Below are 19,718 nucleotides of genomic sequence, written 5' to 3'. Positions count from 1 at the left end.
GAATTCATTCACTTTGACACTGATTTAAATGCCATGGTCCAATGCTATGAAATCCTAGGAGCTGTAGTTTGGTGAGACACCGGCTTTCTTTTGACAAAGATGGTTAAAGACCCTGAAAAACTACAACTTCTATGATTTTTTTTCATGTAAGGAGCGACTTGAGAAACTTCAAGTCGCTTCTGTTGTGAAAAAATTGGCTGTCTGCAAGGATGTTGCCCAGGGGATGCCTGGATGTTTGATGTTTTACCATCCTGTGGGAGGCTTCTCTCATGTCCCTGCATGGGGAGCTAGAGCTGACAGATGGGAGCTCACTCTGCTTCCCCAGATTCGAACCGCCAACCTTTCAATCAGCACAACGATTTAACCCATTGCACCACTGGGGGTACCAATAGTACCAATATTGAACCATAACAGTTAAAGTGGTGTTGCACTGCATTAATTCCATAATGTAGATGCACTCAGTGCTGCTCTGATAAATTCTGTCAATGATTCATTGTGGGCTTTATCTGGAGAGTCACGAGGAATCTCGGGATACGTTTAATTTTTGCAAAGTGAGCAGCACTGTTATATTTATAGGGAGTGGGTTGAGATAGCTTTGTAGCAACAAAACCAAAAGGTAATTTTGTGGCATCTTAAACACTAACATTAGCCTCCTGTCGTACAAGCTTTTGTGTAATTCATTCCACTTCATCAGAAGCATGAATATGCTCCCTGAACAGGCAGGTATTTATATAAGAATTTTTTTCTTACTTTTGTTACTGTTGTTGTCATTGCATGTTCTCAAGTCAACGTCAATTAACAGTGATTCAATAAATGAGAGACTTCCAAGAGACACTGTTCTCATCCCAAACATTTCAGAGATGAAAACTGGAACATGTTTGACCACACAACATCAAAGTGTTGTCAAGAAGGCAAACCTTATTAATAAGGAAGAACATCTAAGTATTGTGCAGCAGTTTGCTTTTGCTTGAATCTACTGGGAAATAGGGCAGGATTCTGCCCCTTCTTCTCCTCTCCCTCTTCTTTATTGATTTCATTGAAACTACAGTAGAGTCTCACTTATCCAGCATTCTGGATTATCCAACGCATTTTTGTAGTCAATGTTTTCAATACATAGTGATATTTTGGTGCTAAATTTGTAAATACAGTAATTACTACGTAGCATTACTGCATATTGAACTACTTTTTCTGTCAAATTTGTTGTATAACATGATGTTTTGGTGCTTAATTTGTAAAATCATAACCTAATTTGGTGTTTAATAGGCTTCTCCTTAATCTCTCCTTATACAACCTATTCACTTATCCAACATTCTGCCGGCCCGTTTATGTTGGATAAGCGAGACTCTACTGTACTTCTGTAATTAGAAGTCAATTTTCAACTGTTATATTTGAAAAAGTGGAATGATTGATGGTTAATTAAGAAGTCCCTTTGAAATAGGGGCTGCTAGAGGATATACCCGTATATACTCGAGTATAAGCCGACGCACCTAATTTTACCACAAAAAACTGGGAAAACTTATTGATTCAAGTATAAGACAAGGGTGGGAAATGCTGCAGCTATTGGTAAATTTCAAAAATAAAAAAATAATTGAGCCATCAGTAGGTTAAGTGTTCTTGAATATTTACATAAAACTGTAATTTAAGATAATAATAAGACTTTAATAATATAAGTCTGTCTAAATTTGATTACCCATATACTTGAGTGCGAGTTGACCCGAATATAAGTTGGCCAGGACCCTCATTCGAGTATAAGCCGAGGGGGGCTTTTTCAGCTCTAAAAAGGGCTGAAAAACTTGGCTTATACTCGAGTATAAACGGTATATGATTATTGACCCTGTTTGGGTCTTGCAAGCTCAAAGCCATGGCTTTCTTGGTGGATTCAATGTTTCTTTAAAGTGGTCTTTCTCTTTCCCTACTGCCTTTCATTGTACAGGGCATTATTATCTTTCTAATGAATCATGTCATTTTGTGATTTGTCCAAGGTACTTCAGTTTAGTCATTTTGGCTTCTAGTGAGAATTTATGCTTGGTTTGCTCTGGTAGCGATTAATTTGTTTTTGTTTTTGTGGTCTTGTGGTATCTGATGATCTCTCCTCCAGGACCACATTTCAAATGAGTCTCCTTTTAAAGGACAGTTCATCTTCACATACCTCCACAGAAATGGGAAATACTCTTGACTTCAATATTCAGTGATATATCGTTACAATTGAGGAACTTATCCTATTCCATTGCAAACCTCTGTGACGAGGTGATGAATTCAAAAATGCATGAGACTAATGTAAACCGGGGTTAGGCAAAATATGGCCCACACTCTGCATGTGTTTTGCCAAAGCCTTCAAATATTTTTTCTGCAAAATGGCAAAATTTACCCCTGAAAGACTCCCAAATCTATGGATAATCAAGTTGCATTATATACAAGTGGCATCACAAAATAGTTTTGTTATTATATCAAATGAAAAAAGTCAATATTTGTCTTTTGGAATTTTTAAAAAATCACAATGGTTGAATCCGAGGACATAGGGACCTAATTGAACAGAATGTTAGATTTGTAGTTGACCCCCCATCCCCCAGTAAATTAGGGGTAATGAATTATGTTTAAAGAAATCATTTCCACACTTTGGATCTATGTGAGAGGAAGAAGGGATAATTTATGTCAATTTCCTCACATTTTCTCTAACTACCATATTTATACTACTTCAGCTACTTATTGAGAGGGATCCTCAACCACCCAATTTGGACATCAGGAGACGGCTAAAGGGTTTCTCGAAGAAAAGAAGACAATGTTATGCACGGAATATTGAGCTCAGTTCCATATAATCCAGTTCAAAGCAGATAATCTGAATTTTATATGCAGTATAGATGTGGCCTAAGGCTGGATCTACGTTGCTCTAAATCCCTGGATCTGACCCATATTATCCCTTTATTCCATATTATAACGGAGCCCTCAGTGGCACAATGGGTTAAATGCTTGTGCCGACAGGTCTGCCAACAGGTCAGTAGTTCGAATCCGGGGAGAACAGGTGAGCTCCCTCTGTCAGCTCTTTGTGTGATGGGACTGAGAAGGGACTGAGGTCCATTCTACACTGTCATATAATCCAGTTCAAATCAGATAATCTGGATTTTATATGGCAATGTAGAGGGGGCCTGAGAGAAGAGCTCAAAGCCTAGGCAGAGTTGTATGGAAGAATGCCATCTTTCAGGATATCTTCATGTAAATTCTGGGTTAGCATTGTGCACAGTCTTGTTCTTTTTTCTTTCTCTTTCTTTATAGAGTTACATATTAAGCAAATCTTTTGGCTTTCCCTTTTCCTTTAGTTTTTGGTTTGCTGTCTAAAACAATTACGTTTTCATGTTTATGGGTAACAGATAGTTCATTGCGGTTTCTGGCTATATTTTATGTTCAACTATCATTGCCTCAGTGAAATGAAAGGCTTAAATGGAAGCTAGATTTTAACTCATCATATTTTATGTTTCTATTATAGCTTCTGGTTTTGTTTATAAAATGTTAAGAATTGACAAGTTTGTTCTTTGTAGATATCAAACAAGATGTGTTCACACCTATCTAGGGCTAAACCCCATTGCATAGCATTAGATTACTGGTTGTTATTTTATTGTTTAACAAACTGTCAAGCAGAAGGAAAAAATATTCGTGGATTGTGCCAGAGAGAAATGTGAGAGACAAGTAAACAGCCTATGATTTCATAGTCCCAATAAGCACTAACATAATGAATTCCTAAAAGTTACCTGTGAATAGGGGTGAACAAACACTCCCATAAAGTAGACAGAGCTCTTTCCCTGTCCATGAATAAATGTTAGAAAAAGAAACATGAGAATGTGCCTAATACTGAACAAGATAGAGAAAATGGGACCTTCGAAAACATTTTAAAGATGTGTAAGTCGAATTGTCCTACCTGGACCAAGACAGTTGCAGGTTATATGAGGGCTATCCGGAAAGCAAGGTTACAAGATTTTTTTAAAAATAGAAAGAATGAATATATTTATGTAAAATGTACATGGATTATAGCATAGGTATTACATTATTTTTCCACATAATTACCATTCAGTTCACTACATTTTGTCATCTGTGGGATGGGTTTTTTGATGTATCTAGAAGTCTCCTGCCTCCTTTTTCAGCCAGTTCATCACTTTGAGGAACTGCCAGATCCCATCTGCAGGGGCTGGCGGTGGTGGAAAAAGATGATGACGAGGAGGAGGAAGCAGCAGCAACAATAGAGCCGGAGCTGGGAGCAGGTAGCGGAGGTGGAGGTGAGGCCGAGGCTGCCTCTTGGTTGGAGGGGCTCCCCGAGCTACTGAGCCCTCCGACAAGCTGCACCCAGCCCAACATGCTGCCGCCGGAGCGAGAATGTGGAAGAGGAGGAAGAGGAGTAGGAAAGAAGAGGAGGCGGTGGCAGTTCCCTAAAGCAGCAGTTTCTCCTCTTCCTCCCTGTTGCCTTCCTCCTCCTCGCTCTGGCAGCCGCATGTTGGGCCAGGTGCGCTCTGCCATGGTGCAGCTCATCGGGGGCTCAGCAGCTCTAGGAGCCCCTCCACCTGAGGCAGCCTCGGCCTCCACCGCCCTATCCCAGCTCTGGCTCTATTGCTGCTCCTTCCTCCTTCTCCTCCTCTTCCACTGCCACCAGCTCATGTAGATGGGATCCAGTGGTTCCTCAAAGTGATGAACTGGCTGACAAAGGCAGTGGGAGACTTCTAGACACAGGCATCAAAAAACTTGTCCCACGGATGATAAAATGAATTAAACTGAATGGTGATTATGTGGAAAAATAATGTAATACCTATGCTATAATCCATGTAAGCTTTATTAAAATATATTCATTCTTTCTATTTTAAAAAATCTTGTAACCTTACTTTCCGGATATCCCTCGTATATTTATTACTTTTCCAAGATCAGCTGTACAATAAACATTAGTCAAAAGTGTTTCCTGAAGTCAGAATGTGGAACTTATTTAATTTGTTTTTTAATCTTAAGTATTTTCTTCTTTAGAATAATAAATACATAGGAGACAGGATACCTTAAGTATAGAGCCAACATTCCAGGACTATGCCATAGAACATTTAAAGGATTCCGACATAATTCCTAAGGAGGAAACTTAGCAATGCTACTGTGACTTTAACAGGATTTTTCCCTTCCTTTCCTGAAGATATTCAGCTGGAAATGTTTTAATGATCACATGTTTAATATTGCCAATATACTTTTGTAAGCTCCTCCTAGGGAACTGACAGAGGAAGAAAAGCAGCAGATACTTCATTCAGAAGAGTTCCTCATATTTTTTGACCGGACTATACGTGTGATTGAGCGAGCGCTAGCTGAAGATTCAAATATTTTCTTTGACTACAGTGGCCGCGATGTAGAAGAGAAAGATGGGTCAGTTATGTTTTTATTTTGCTACCATGTAAATATATATTGCAATTACATGTGACCGATAAAAGAGCACCAACCAGAAATTCTTTTATTCTTCTTTACTGATAACAGTTTACTTATCAGATTAAGTGGTTATTTTCATTTATTTTTGAATATTTTTGCATTCTTGATTGCCCACGGTTAGCAATAAGCTACTTATTATTTTTCAAATCGGCAAATACTAAAGTAAGTCTTGGCTATCTTCCATCCAAATGAATTGAATCCTTTGGACATAGTCTCCACTATAGTTTTTAAATAAAACATGGGAATCCTGAATCCTCTCTGGGAATGGAAAGAATATTTGAAGTTATAAAAAGATTGGCGAATGGGTTTCCAAGTAGTCAACACACAAAACATAAACATGAAGAAGAAGAATGGTCCAGCAAGAATTTTGTGCAATTTCTCCTGATCTTTGATATCCCAAAATGTTGCACAGATATAAGTTTGGAGAGAAAAACAGATTTTTTTTGTGTGTGTTCACAACTTTCTCCCACTTGCTTTTTCTGTGCAGAAATTGGGTTTCCTGCACAGAAAACTTATTTTCTGACAGAAAATCAACTATATATGCAAGAAAGCATTTATTTTTCTTTGCAGAATGCTTCCTGTGCAACATGTTGTCATTCAAATATGGAGAGAATATTGCACAGGAATATTCACTTTCTCCCATAATGGAGAAAAAAACCCTACTTTAGTTATTCAATCTTACATGTGAGGATAAAATATTTGAGAATTTACATTCCTAAGAAGAGTACCAAAAATGTATTGCACTCTGTACTGTATCATTACCTAACAAACCAACTAGAGAAAATATTCATAGTTTTGGACTATAGCTCCTAAAACCTTTCAAGCATAGTAGAAGTGGTACTCTGCATGCTGGTGTAAAAAAAAATAAATAGGAAGTTTCTCAAGCCCTGAAACAGACGACTGATGCAAATGAGCAAAATGAGAAATACCGTTCAAAGAAAAGATGGGAAAAGGCTTTTCTGAAGATTGGTGTGGCATTGTGTGCACAACAAAAATAGTTATATGCCACAATTTGACATCCCCTCCAGTGTATTGTAACTATTCACACGCAAAACTATGGTATACTGAACCATATAACACCTCTCCCAATGTTATTAACTTTTACATAACATTTGGATAAGAAAAACAACAAGTAGGGAACACAGCTGTGCCTTGAGATTTAATTTTCATGGATTTTTATTTTGGCCATGGTTAAATATGTCTCAAGTGCACTACATGGACAGGATTCTATACCACAAAACTGTATTGTTTAAATAGGATTTCTTGCTATTTCATATTTTCATTTCAGACAGAATATATTGAGTAGGAAGTAGCAGGAGGAATAGAGCTGGAGACGTGAACTGGAACAACACAGTTCAAGATGTGATCATAGATCAGCTAGCTATGGATACATTTTGAAAAATCCTTTGAAAAATTCTGTAATCATAACTAAAACACAACTTTTGTTCAATTCAATGTAGAGACATACAGGCTGGAGCCAACCTTTCCTTTAATCGACAGTTCTACGATGAACATTGGTCGAAGCATCGAGTTGTCACTTGTATGGATTGGTCCCTTCAGGTAAGATATCAACAGGGATGCAGAAATTGGATATGTAGGCCAGCATCTAAAACACTGTGCTTCTCAATTCAAGATCTTGAACTACTTTGGAAAACCAAAAATGCTTGTTTTTTGGGTGTTAATTTTTATTGTGTATAAGCAACAAGCAAAAAAACAAAACAAAAAACAACCTCAAACCAGAAATCAAATACAAATCATACAGTAACTAATAAAAACTGGACAATTAAAACATCTTAGCAAACTCATAACCCTCCATCCCCAGAAATGCTTGCTATATTTCTATATAGATCTAGCAGTTTGGTGCCACTTTAACTGCCATAGTTCCATCTTATAGAACTTGGAGTTTGTAGTTTGTTGTGTCACAAGAGCTCTTTCAGAGTGAAGAGCAAATATCTCATAAAACTACAAATCCCAGAATTCCATAACATCGATCCATGGGAATTAATGTGGTGTCAAAGTGCTATAATCCTGTGGTGTAGACTATATACTACTTTTTCTCAATTAGTCTCAAAGTTGCTACAGAGTGCCTTTTAATACTGATATCGACTAAAACAAATCTGTATTAAAATGATATATTATTAATGTTATCTTTGGAGATGAGAAACTCAAACTGATTTAATACGCCTGCTTTAGGGAGTTACATATGGGGCTGGTCTATTTCTACTTGTGGCATATTGTTCCAGCTTTATTTTTCAAAAAGTGTGTGTGCGGCGGGCAGAGGGGGGGGGGCAGGCTTTGCATCCATGTGTTTTAATGAAATCCGTTTTGTGACAGGTATGCAGCGATATGTGGGTGGCCAGTAAGCCAATGTGGATTTGCACCAAAATGGGAAACAAGCCTGAGGAAATACTTATCTTAGCCTGTTCAAGGAGCTGGAAATTACATGGAATTCTTATCTGATAGTTAAGAGGAAAAAAACAAGCACAAGTTACTGTATTCCCAGGACACTGAGATAAAACCCACTTGGAAGGCAACTGCCAAAATGTAATTGTTTTGCCCTTCAGGCATGAAAGCATGTTCAGTTTCCCTTTCTTTGTTCTGGGTGTCCTTGTCTCACCTGGTCTTTATCCAAATATCTCTTTTGGAAATACACCTTAACTATGCTCAGTGTCACTAAATATTATAATACAAGGGAGTGCTTTGATCTATGTTTGGCCTGTGTATACAGGCAGTCCCCGAGTTACAAACACCCTGTCCCCATCACATGGAAGAAAGGGTGGCAATGCACATTACCCTGTTGTCTTTCCCTCCATCATACAGGGAAAAGGGGAGGAAAGTGCGGGTAGCTCTGTCGAAGCTTCCTAAACTACACGTTCCTCCCCGTAGTGGTGGAGGAAGTGCCTTTCCGTGCTTCCACTCCACTTCTTCACTTTGGGAGGAATGTGGGCAGGGCCTGCCATACATTGTGTGATGGCACACGTCTGGCCCTGTCCTTGTTGTACAATAAAGCAGCAAAAAAAAAGGTAAAGGTTTCCCCTGACGTTAAGTCCAGTCATGTCAGACTCTGGGGGTTGATGCTCATCTCCATTTCTAAGCTGAAGAGCCGCTTAGACACCTCCAAGGTCATGTGGCCGGCATGACTGCATGGAGCGCTGTTACCTTCCCGCCGAAGCGGTACCTATTGATCTACTCACATTGGCATGTTTTCAAACTGCTAGGTTGGCAGAAGCTGTAGCTAACAGCGGGCGCTCATTCTGCTCCTGGGATTTGAACCTGGGACCTTTTGGTCTGCAACTTCAGCAGCTCAGTGCTTTAACACACTTTGCCTCCAGGGCTCCAAAGCAGCAAAATGAGGCAAAAATGCCCTGTGTTAAGAAGTGGTAGAGGTGTTTTCTATAGGAATCTCTAGACCCTGCATAGAGGAAGTTGACCATAGACTCACACTGAAAGACACACAGATTCCTAAAGAGAATATTATAATCAAATCCTCAAAAGTCAAACTCGCAAATGGCGAGAGTCAACTGTTTGTTAGAAATCCACAAAGAAACCCAAATATATGGTGTTAATGTCTATTCACACGGTGAAGACAGTGGACAGAGTTTTATGAAGCTGGGTTTGTATCTGTAATTACCAACTTTTCTTATGATGAAATCTGAAGACCTTTAAGAGTGACAGGAAAAAATCAGATAGGTAATAGGTAGAAAGTAAAACAATCCTGGAGGGGTGAATAAAATTATATAAGAGTAAATTTCTGTTCATTATGTGGCTAGAAAAAAAGCAGTAGAGCTCTTTTGGGGGGAAGGGGGAATTGGCAATCACTGTACATAATTTAGGCATTATAATTCCAATAGTTTCATGTCAATATTAAAAACAGATGCCTGCACTACATATCATGTGAGGGGGGAAAACTATTTCTTTACACACTTTATAAAGAAGAACACATTTGAAAACAAAAACCAGCCAGCTAGTTCCATCATGATCTATCCTCTCCAGTGCCTTTCCTTTGCGTAAATTTGGATTTCTTATTTATCCTTTTTTGAGCAGACAGACCAAAATAAAAATTGGCTATTTTCTTCCACAGACACAAATTTGTTTGTTAAGTCCATGCTGGTTTCAAGCGCTTTTATGAGAACTTTTAAATGGAATTAGACTAGTAGCTACTTGTTTTTTTTTTTAAAAAATCAGCTACTTGTTTTTTTAATCAAATGTTTTTATAATTATGGTTTTAAACTTCTAGCTGCATAGTTTTACTTCCTTTTCTCTTTCTGCTGTAGTTTCATATTTTTATGCATTTTGGTTTTTGTTATTGTAAGTCACCTTGAAACTTTTGCCACTAAGAGAAAACTGGATGAAGACACACACTGAGCATCCTTGGTCCAGAATTCCATAATCTGAAATGCTCCAGAACCCAAAATTGTGTACAAAGGTAGTTCAGATCGTGATATCTTTGCTTTCTAATGGTTCAGTGTACACCAGTGGTCTCAACCTGTGGGTCCCCAGATGTTTTGGCCTTCAACTCCCAGAAATCCTAACAGCTGGTAAACTGGCTGGGATTTCTGGGAGTTGTAGGCCAAAAACACCTCAGGACCCACAGGTTGAGAACCATTGGTGTACACAAATGTAGGTTTATGCAGAAACTATTTTAAAATATTGTAAAAAATTACCTTCAGGTTGTATATGAAGCATTAATGCAGTTCTTGTTTAGACTTGGATTCCATCCCCAAGCTATCTCATTATGAACACGATGATGATGATGATGATGATGATGATGATGATGTTATTTTTTGCCCAGCTTTCCTTACAGCTTGAGGCAGATTACAGAATTATTAAAACATAAACAAACACATAATCATTTTAAAACAAATAGAAATATTCCAAAATCCAGAAAGATCAAAAATCCAAAACATGTTTTGTCTCAAGCATTTTGGAGTAAATAAACGAATAGCCTTGCATTTAATCTTTCTCCTTATTGCCATTGGCAACCAAGAATTACAGGGTAGCCAAGGTATTAAAACTCTTGAGTGGGCTGCTGTTGAAGAACAAATCAGGAAGAACTGGTGCTCTTCTACGTAGGCTCCTTCTACACTGCCATATAAACCAGATTATCAAAACCGATAATCCACATTATCTGCTTAGAACTGGATTATAGGAGTCTACACTGCCATAGAATCCAGTTCAAAGCAGATAATCAGGATTTTATATGGCAGTGTAGAAGGGCGTCAAGTCCCTTGTCTGCCTTTCTTATTATGGAGGAATTGAGGTCCTTCTGAAGCAGAGTGCTTTGACCCTCCTTTGCCAGCTGATGTCCTGCCTGTTCACTTCTTCTGTGGGAAAAGCCAAGAATGAAACCAAATGGAGTGTTGTGTTGAAAGAGGACACAGGGTGAAAAAAGAATCTGAGCTGCTAGTTTGAAAAATATTTTGTTAGCCTACTTCTTTAAAGTAGTAAAACAGGTGCTTGTTATGACTGGATAGTAGCAGGTGGGTACATTTTTGGTAGGCTAGCAGCTTTAAGGGTTCTAATCAGAAGGCTGAGGTAATTTGGTATAAATAATTAAAGAATAATTAATTCATAATTCAGATAGCATGTTATATTGGGGAAGATTTACTTGTTTGTATTTTTCACTGTGTGAGGTACCCCAAGATGCTTTCATGTTTACAGGCTGGATAATTTGTTCGCAAACCAATTAAAACACATCTGACAAAGTGGATTGGAATCTAGGAAAACCCGTGATAGAAATCTGTTCTGAGGCTCCTTCCACAAAGCTGTATAAAATCGACATTGAACTGGATTATATGGCAGTCTGGACTCAGACAACCCAGTTCAAAGCACAGATTGTGGATTATCTGCCTTGATATTCTAGGTTGTATGGCTGTGTGGAAGGGCATTCAGTTTCCAAGGTGTTGCAGGATTCCTTTATACCTGGCATGGGCAAACTTTGGCCCTCCAGGTGTTTTGGACTTCATCTCCCACAATTCCTAACAGCCAGTAGGCTGTTAGAAATTGTGGGTGTTGGAGTCCAAAACACCTGGAGAGCTGAAGTTTTCCCATTCCTTCTTTATACGGTACTAGCTGTGCCCGGCCACGCGTTGCTGTGGCGAAGTCTGGTGGTATGGGAAATAAAGTATTGAGGAATTGGTGGTAGTTAAGGTAAAGGGTCCCCTGGGCTGAGTGGGTTGCTAGGGGACCAAGTGAACAGAGCTTAGCCTTCTAACTGGCAGCAATTGGATAAAAACAATTATTCCTCTCCCTCTAATTAGGACTTTATTTTTCTTTTCTTTTTATTGTATCAATCTAGAGGCATGGATGAGGGGTTGTGCTGTCAATTCTCGAGGTTGTGGGGTGTTTACTTTTGTTGTTTTGTCCGCTGCCGTGATGCCATCACTCTTTTATATATATAGATATGTTTATGATGAAATAGGCTTTAGCAGTGATGTCTCAGAATACAACTATTTTAAGCATGTGCAATTATTCTAAGCATGGGTGATGCGGGTTTTAGGACCACAACCTTCAAAATCCCCTAAACACCATGAACTATCTGTACAGCAAGGGTAACAATCTTTTGAAAACAAAGGGGCATAGTTCCAAATAAACCATGTATACCTCTTTTTGATCCTTTGGGGCCAAATGTACTTGAAGGTTGCAACAACAACCATACTTTATGTATGTTCCAGATTTACCATGAACACAGGAAATAGGTATAAGAGTAACTCTTATTGAAATAAATGATTCCTGCCAGATGTTACATAGAGTCATTTTGGAGGACCTAGAAAAATCCTAGAGGTATCCTCTTGCATAATTTGCTAGATCCTCCAGTGTGACCCTGTGGTGACTTCTCATGGAAGCATAGTATCAAATCCTGTAAGACCTGGAAAATTCCCGGAGAGGATTTATTTTTCAGATGCAGGTAAGTAAGATCATGGGTATCTCAACAATACAACAAATTGTTTATTAAAATTGGACACCTATGCACTGTCCAAAAAAATCCCTGTATCCATGAGGTGCCACTGCAGAACCTGATTGCAAGAGCCTGTGATGTTCAGTAATATAATAATAATAATCTCAAAGCTGTAAATAAAGAAATAGAAAATAGATGCAAATACAGTGTGGGTGTTCCTCTACAAAGAATTTACCCTTTTGTTCCCTTTTAAGCACACAACTAAAAATTCCACTACCTTATTCAAGGTAACAGTGGCAGGCCTTTTGTATTCCTCCCTCTTTTTCTGAACTCAACTAAGGTTTTCCTACCTACTGAGACAAGTCAATAATTCATAAGGATTACACATGCACAGGATTAGATGGTAATTTCATTAAGAAGGGCTAGCCTTTCTGACCCAAAGACAACCTCCTCTTAAGACAGTGGTTCTCAACCTGGGCCCCCCAGATGTTTTTGGCCTTAAACTCCCAGAATCCTAACAGCTAGTAAACTGACTGGGATTTCTGGGAGTTGTAGACCAAAAACATCTGGAGACGCCAGGTTGAGAACCACTGTTCTAAGAAGACATTTGGAAAATGTATTTCTAAGAAGCTAAATATATAAATAACTTTTGGACACCTACTGGTATCTCGTACTTTTTTGCTATTAATTATTTTCATTTGAACTTATGCACTTATATAATTTTTTTCAACACTGATCTTCATCAGCAAGTTCAAATTCAGCTGGACTGAATTGTTTAATGCTTTCAAAACCTTTCTACCACATATCGTTTCTGCTCATTTGTTGTCATTTGTACTGTAGGCCACATTGGGTCCCATATTGAGAGAAACGTGGGATATAAATCCAAATAATAGTAACAGCATATTGTTTTCTTTACAGTACCCTGAGCTGATGGTTGCTTCATATAACAACAATGAAGATGCCCCACACGAACCTGATGGAGTGGCATTGGTTTGGAACATGAAATTTAAGAAAACAACACCTGAATATGTTTTTCACTGCCAGGTAAGATAATGTCAATGACGTGTCTCTTACAAGATGTGCTTGAAGACTTTAATGTCATCTGCCTACCATTCGGAAGAGGTTGGGGTTAAAAATAGATCCTTTTTGGAAGGAGTGCTAGGAAGCATGTGAATGTTTTTAGACTGAATACAATCTTCTAAAACAACAACATAGCCCAGTTGGAGACTGTGTGTCATTTTCTGTCTATTTTAAACAATCCTCAAGGGAGTTCGTTTATAAAAACCTCACACTTATGAAGTAAGTGTGGTGTACCACTTCCTCCTTCAGCTGGCAGCATATGCTTTCCCACCCACATAAATTTTCTTCTGCCCTCTATTCCAAAGCAGCCTGCGTGCTGTTTAATATTGTTTGAACGGATATTGCAGCATTTCAGGGCATCTGTGCAGAAAGCATTAGTGAATACCAGCTTTGCTGATAGCGCAGGAGAATTGCGATCATTGGTACAGTTCTCATCAATTGCTGTTTGACAAGCAGTTCTAGCACAGATGTTTCATCACTGTCAATCATTGCTCCATGTTACCCACAGAGGCAAGAAATAAAGAATGAAAGTCTGCAAAATGAGGGGTGTGTCTGCTTTGACAATTCCCCCCCACCACCACCACCAGTTCTCTTTGTCTTGAGGAGAACAGGTGATACAGTCTACACTAGGGTTGACAAATGAAATAAAGGACATGTTTTTTGTCCTTTTAATATAGGATTGAAAATAGTACATGTGAAAGGGGTCTAGGAGTCTTAGTAGGCTACAAACTGAACATGAATCAACAGTGAGTTGCGGCAACTTAAAAGCCAATGAGATTCTAGGTTGCATCAACAGGAGTATAATGTTGAGGGAAGTAATGATCCCAATCTATTCTCCTTCAGTCAGATCTCACCTGGAATATTCTGTCCAGTTCAGGGCTTCACAATTGAAGAGGGATATTGACAAGCTGGAATGTGTCCAGTGAAGGGTGACCAAAATGATCAAAAGTCTGGAAGCACCTCCCTATGAGGAGCAACTTAGGGAGCTAGTTATGTTTAGCTTGGAAAAAAAGGCCCAGAGGAGATGTGATAGCCATGTTTAAACATTTGAAAAGATGTCATATTTAGGGGTAGGGCAGGATTGTATTCTGGTATTCTAGAAACTAGGACATGGAGCAATGGATTCAAATTACAGACAAAGAGGTTCCATCTAAACATTAGGAAAAACTTCCTGATGGTAAGAGCTGTTTGACAGTGGGATATGATGCCCTGGAGTGTGGTGGAGTTTCCTCTGGAAGGTTTTAAGCAGAGGCTGGATGTCTATCTGTCAGGAGTGCTTTGATTCTGTGTTTCTGCATGGCAGGGGGTTGGATTGAATGGTCCTTTGGGCTTCTTCCAACTCTATGATGCTGTGGTCCTGTGATACATGCCAATTTACTCAAATTGTCAGTGGAGCCAACATTCAAGCACATTAGGCAAAGTGGCAGAGTGAGTCTTCTCTGTTATGGCACCCAGGTTATTGAATTCTCCACCTTGGCAGGGCATTAAGAAGCATACAGGAGTAGGGGAGGGGATGAAATTGTTAGAATCATATGCCTACATTTCATCACAGATATTTCTTCTGTTGTCAGTTAAGATGGTTTGAAGGGATCTCAGTGCTGGCAGAGACCACTTCCCTTTTTGGCCATATGCGGACCAGAGACAAATGGCAATAAAACAAAAGCTGATATAAGGTCAAATGTCTTAACAGTAGCACGAGCTATTGAGATTAATTATAATTATGTTCTGTGCAGAGCTAGCTGCCTCTTTCCTGAACAGAGAGCACTGAATGTTCTCTGCCTAATGTTGAAATGTTGGACAGGAGAGTTTTGTGTCTCCATATCACCCATCCCCATTTCTTAGGTAAGAGCCTGTGTGGACATTATACAGATGATGCCACTGCCCATTCCCCAGTGCTTGCAACTTTTAAATCGTGAGACCCTGTTTTAATCGGGATGACATTTTGATTTGTCATTTGTGTGTACAGTAATCCAAGCATTTCCTTTTGCTCATGAGGCAGTATTAATCAGTTATACAAAAAATAAGGTGTTTTTGATAGTGTTTATTTCTTTGTTCAAGCACAGTAGGGAAGGATTCTATGGATGTCAGAAGCATTTTGATGACTTCTCCCATAACAGCCAGGATTCGCCAGTGCTTATGATAGAAATGCACTAAAAATTGTATAGTCTTTCAGACCGCAAATAACCAAAAGTGGAGAATGAGCTGGATTTAAGAATGAGCTAAGGACTTATGATTGCTGATGCTTTGCCACTTTAAAAAAATCCCCACAGTTATTTTAACTGCTGGTCCCTAGTGCATTTCTAGCTAGAGCCATATTGGATCTACCGTCCTGAAAAAGCTGATGGGGAAAGACCAAGGTTGGTGGCTAGGTGCCACATGGATTTTCTTCTTCCTCATTGGTTAATTATAGCTCATGTGATCAAAAGAGCTGATGACACTTGGCTAGAATACCTTCTTATGGTCTTTGAAAAAAAGGCTGAGTTCACTGATTCAGCTGGAATATATATATATATATATATATATATATATATATATATATATATCTCAACACATTCAAACATTTCATGTTACCTCAGAGCCTGGAAAGCAAGCAGGCAATGCACAAGATTATCATGATGTCATTCTTTGGTTACTCGGTGGAAAGCAAATATGCTATTATTTAGTCTCATTTTAAATGTATCTGGAAAATGTGCAAAGGAAATATTCCTTAACTTGTATCCTCCAGTTCTAGTGTTCACCATGTTCTTTATCAACTCATTCCCTAAGACTGGACAAATGCAGAGATTTTCATGACCTCAAATTCGAACTAACACAAAGGAGGGTATGGGTTGTTGTTAGACAATTTATGCTTTCCCTCATAAGAAATCAGGACAGCTAACAATTTACATGCAAACACAGTTGTGAGGACAGATTACAAGTAACTAAAAGCACAAATTCAAAGACAATAAAAGTTATACATTTAAGCAGTAGTAACACACATATCCATCATTGGCTTATTCCTTCAAAGTTTGTACGAATACAGTCAGCCCACCACATTTGCAGCTTTAACTATTGCCGGTTTTATTATTAATGGATTTGATTAATGAATCTCTACCATAAAGTTGCAATGGAAGACCTAGAAAGGTGTTCTTTCAGGTGATTTTTTTTAAAAAAAAATCATGGTTGTTCAAATGTGCAGGGCCCTTTTTGCAAGTATTTTTTTCTGTTACCCAAAAGATTCAACTACGGAATTCAACTGACATTCTGACAGAAGAGGATTCCACAAATGGGGTGTGACCACCAAGAAAGTGTCCTTCTATGTATGGTATCATGGTGAAACATTACTTTGAGGCCCCATGAATAAAGCTTTCCTGGCTAATTTCAGATGAATAAGACTAATGGGTCCAGAAGCCAGTTTTCTACCCTTAAGGCTTCCTGGTGGTTGTGTAGATTGTAAAAATAAAGTGAGCCAAATCAATGGAGATCAACTTCTGATTTTGGAAAACATTACAAAATGTTAACAGTGCAGGGTGTATTTCTATAGGATTTTTCTTTAGTCAGAAAAAGGGAGATACTGTATAGTGCTTAACCATTTATAGAGCTGTTGAATCCCAGACTATCTACCATGTATTATGCTAGTGTCTACCCAATATCATGCTGCCCGTCCTGTATCATGCCACTCCTCCCAAACTTGTTGCAATCATTTTGATTATTCTTTTTCTTGTTAAGTTGCATTGAGTCATAAATGTAAACATTACAGTTCTTCATCCTTCACCCCCCCTTGTCTCCTAATCCTTGTACTCAGTTGCTCAGCTGCATATGGATTTATAGGTAAATAGTTTCACCTTGTGTTGAGCCAGATGATTCACTGGTTAGCAATCCAGAGATTTCAGAATGTGTATAATACATGTACTTTGTTGCTCTCTTGCCATCTAAGCAGAAACCTTCACTATTAGTAGAAGACTCTAGGTCAGCAGTTTCCAAACTTTTTCAGTCATGGGACCCTCAGAAGACATTTTTTTTTCATGGAGCCCTGACTCTATCCCTGATTTGTTTAATCACAGTATATATTCTGCATCATTTTATGCTAATTCAAATATGTTTCCCAATTTCCTATACAACATCTAGTTTTGAAGTAACTTACTCTTGATATTTTATAATTATCCCAAATATCTTTCAATATCCCTAATGTCTAATGGTACAGGAAAAAAAAGAAATGTGGAATCAGTGTGAAAAATTAACTACATGTGACTCACTCTTGTTCAAATGGCAAATAAAATGTTGAAATGCAAAGACAGTAACTACATTTCTGATAACCATAGTTGTAGTACAAAATAGCTATTACGGAGGCTGTAAATCAAACTAACATTGACTTTATTTTAAAATCTGTTTTAAATTTGATTGTTAAGATTTTTCATAGAACCCCTATGATTTTTTTTATGGAATCCTAGGGTTCCATGGAACACAGTTTGGGAACTGCTGCTTTAGGCCATCATTAAGCAGTGACCCATGTGGAGTGCATTGCAGTTGTCTAGTTGAAATGATCAGAACATGGATACCGTGGCTAGATAATCCCAGTCTAGGATTGGCTATACTGGTAAATGGATCTATCCTTTCAGTGAAACAATGCTTCCATATTACCTATTTATTTCAAAAATAGATCAATGTATGTTTGAACTTTATAAGTGTTAACTGAAAAGAAAGCACTGATGACTTCAGTGGGTCTTACTCCCTAATAAGCATGTCTAGGGTTGCATCTTAAAAGTGATAAAGTATTCCCAACCGATATTAAACGGTACTCCTTGTCTATGAAATGGTCTGAATACTATATTTCTGTTACTATTTTTAAAGTATCTGTTTCTAATTATAAGCACATAAGTCATGGTCAGGCTTGGAAGAAAGAGGAAAGAGTGGTTTCTTGGTCAATTCTGGCCATTACATCAGGAAAAAGACATTCACTTGGACAAGGGTATTCATAATTTCCTTGTATTAATATGTCATATGCAGATAAATGGAGGCAAGGAGATCTGTACTGAATGAGCCATCTCTAAAAGACTACAATAAGATAGCTCTTTTGGTTTGATGATGCAAACTGTTGTTGCTGTTGTCATTCTGTTAGGTAGGCTCCAGTTTGTGCTGGCTATGAATGTGGGACCTCCAAGATATCCTGTCACCAACGGCTTTGCTCAGATCCTGCAAAATCAGATCTTCCTGAATGGAATCACCCATCTGATTTTCAGGATTCTTTGAAAGCAGTGCTGATGGAATTGTTATAGGAGTTGAGTGTGATGTCTGTAGACAGTTCATGTTTCACAGGCGTATAACAGAGTTGGAAGGACAATAGCTTTATAAACAAGCACCTTGGTATCCCTATGAATGTCCCAATCTTCAAACACGCTCTCCTTCATTTGGGAAAATGCTGCACTCGCAGAGCTCAGGCGGTGTTGTATTGCCGTGTCAATATTGGCTTTTGTGGAGAAGTGGCTGCCAAGGTAGTGGAAATGGTCAACATTTTCTAACATTAAGCTGTTACGTTGTATTTCTGGTATTGCAGAGGGATTGAATGGTGACTGCTGGAAGAGCATTTTGGTTTTCTCAATGTTCAATGAGAGGCCGAGCTTCTCATATGCTTCAAAGGTACCTTGTTGTGGTATTTTGTGATGTATTTTGGGCTTGGTTCCCATGTGAGCCTCCCCGAGTCTCTTCGGGGAGATGGGGCAGAATACAATAATAAATTTGTTGTTGTTATTATTATTATTATTATTATTATTATTATTATTATTATTATTATTATTATGCAAAGGTGTTTAGAGTGGCTTGTAAATCTTCTTCTGTATACCCAATATACAATAGTGTCAGTTTAGTAAGTTTGATTCCTAGGGATAGTTCGGACTTGATTTCTTCTCTGACCCAATTATTTGTCTTTTTGTTGGTCCACTGCACCCATAGAACTCTCTTCCAGCACTACATTTCAAACGAGTTGATTCTCTTCTTGTCAACTTTCTTCACAACTATAATATAGACCAAGGAAATCTATGTTATGGACATTACTGATTTTGATATTCAATAATGTATCTTTAATCATGAGGCTCTAATCTAGTTATTTCTTATTGCTTTTACGAGTTCTAATCTTCTTGTTTCTTGATTACAATCCCTATAGTCTTCAACTATGTCGATGTCTTTATCATCTAGTTTCATGTTATGTAAGTAATCTGTGGTAAAAAAAAAGTTTTGCTTTCTTAATAGTCCCCTGTAAATCTGTATTTCTACTTCCTGCATAGGGCTTTAAAGATCAAAAATGGAGCCTTGAATCAAGTGGCAA

General features: G+C 38.3%; 1 protein-coding gene across 4 annotated transcripts in view; it reads left to right on the top strand.

The window, feature by feature from the left end:
- dync1i1 (dynein cytoplasmic 1 intermediate chain 1) overlaps positions 1-19,718 on the top strand; it is a 208,673-nt gene that overhangs the window by 95,561 nt on the left and 93,394 nt on the right. For all 4 annotated transcript variants that reach the window (XM_008112554.2, XM_008112553.2, XM_003221989.3 and 1 more), the window contains 3 exons: positions 5,217-5,379; positions 6,900-6,999; positions 13,256-13,381. In XM_008112554.2, the coding sequence (XP_008110761.1) occupies positions 5,217-5,379; positions 6,900-6,999; positions 13,256-13,381 (389 nt within the window). The remainder of the gene's footprint in view (positions 1-5,216; positions 5,380-6,899; positions 7,000-13,255; positions 13,382-19,718) is intronic.

This window comes from Anolis carolinensis, chromosome 6 (assembly GCF_035594765.1).
Source record: "Anolis carolinensis isolate JA03-04 chromosome 6, rAnoCar3.1.pri, whole genome shotgun sequence".
In the NCBI taxonomy this organism is placed as follows: domain Eukaryota; kingdom Metazoa; phylum Chordata; class Lepidosauria; order Squamata; family Dactyloidae; genus Anolis; species Anolis carolinensis.
The sequence above is the reverse complement of the archived record's forward strand: the minus strand, read 5'-3'. Positions and strand labels throughout refer to the sequence as shown.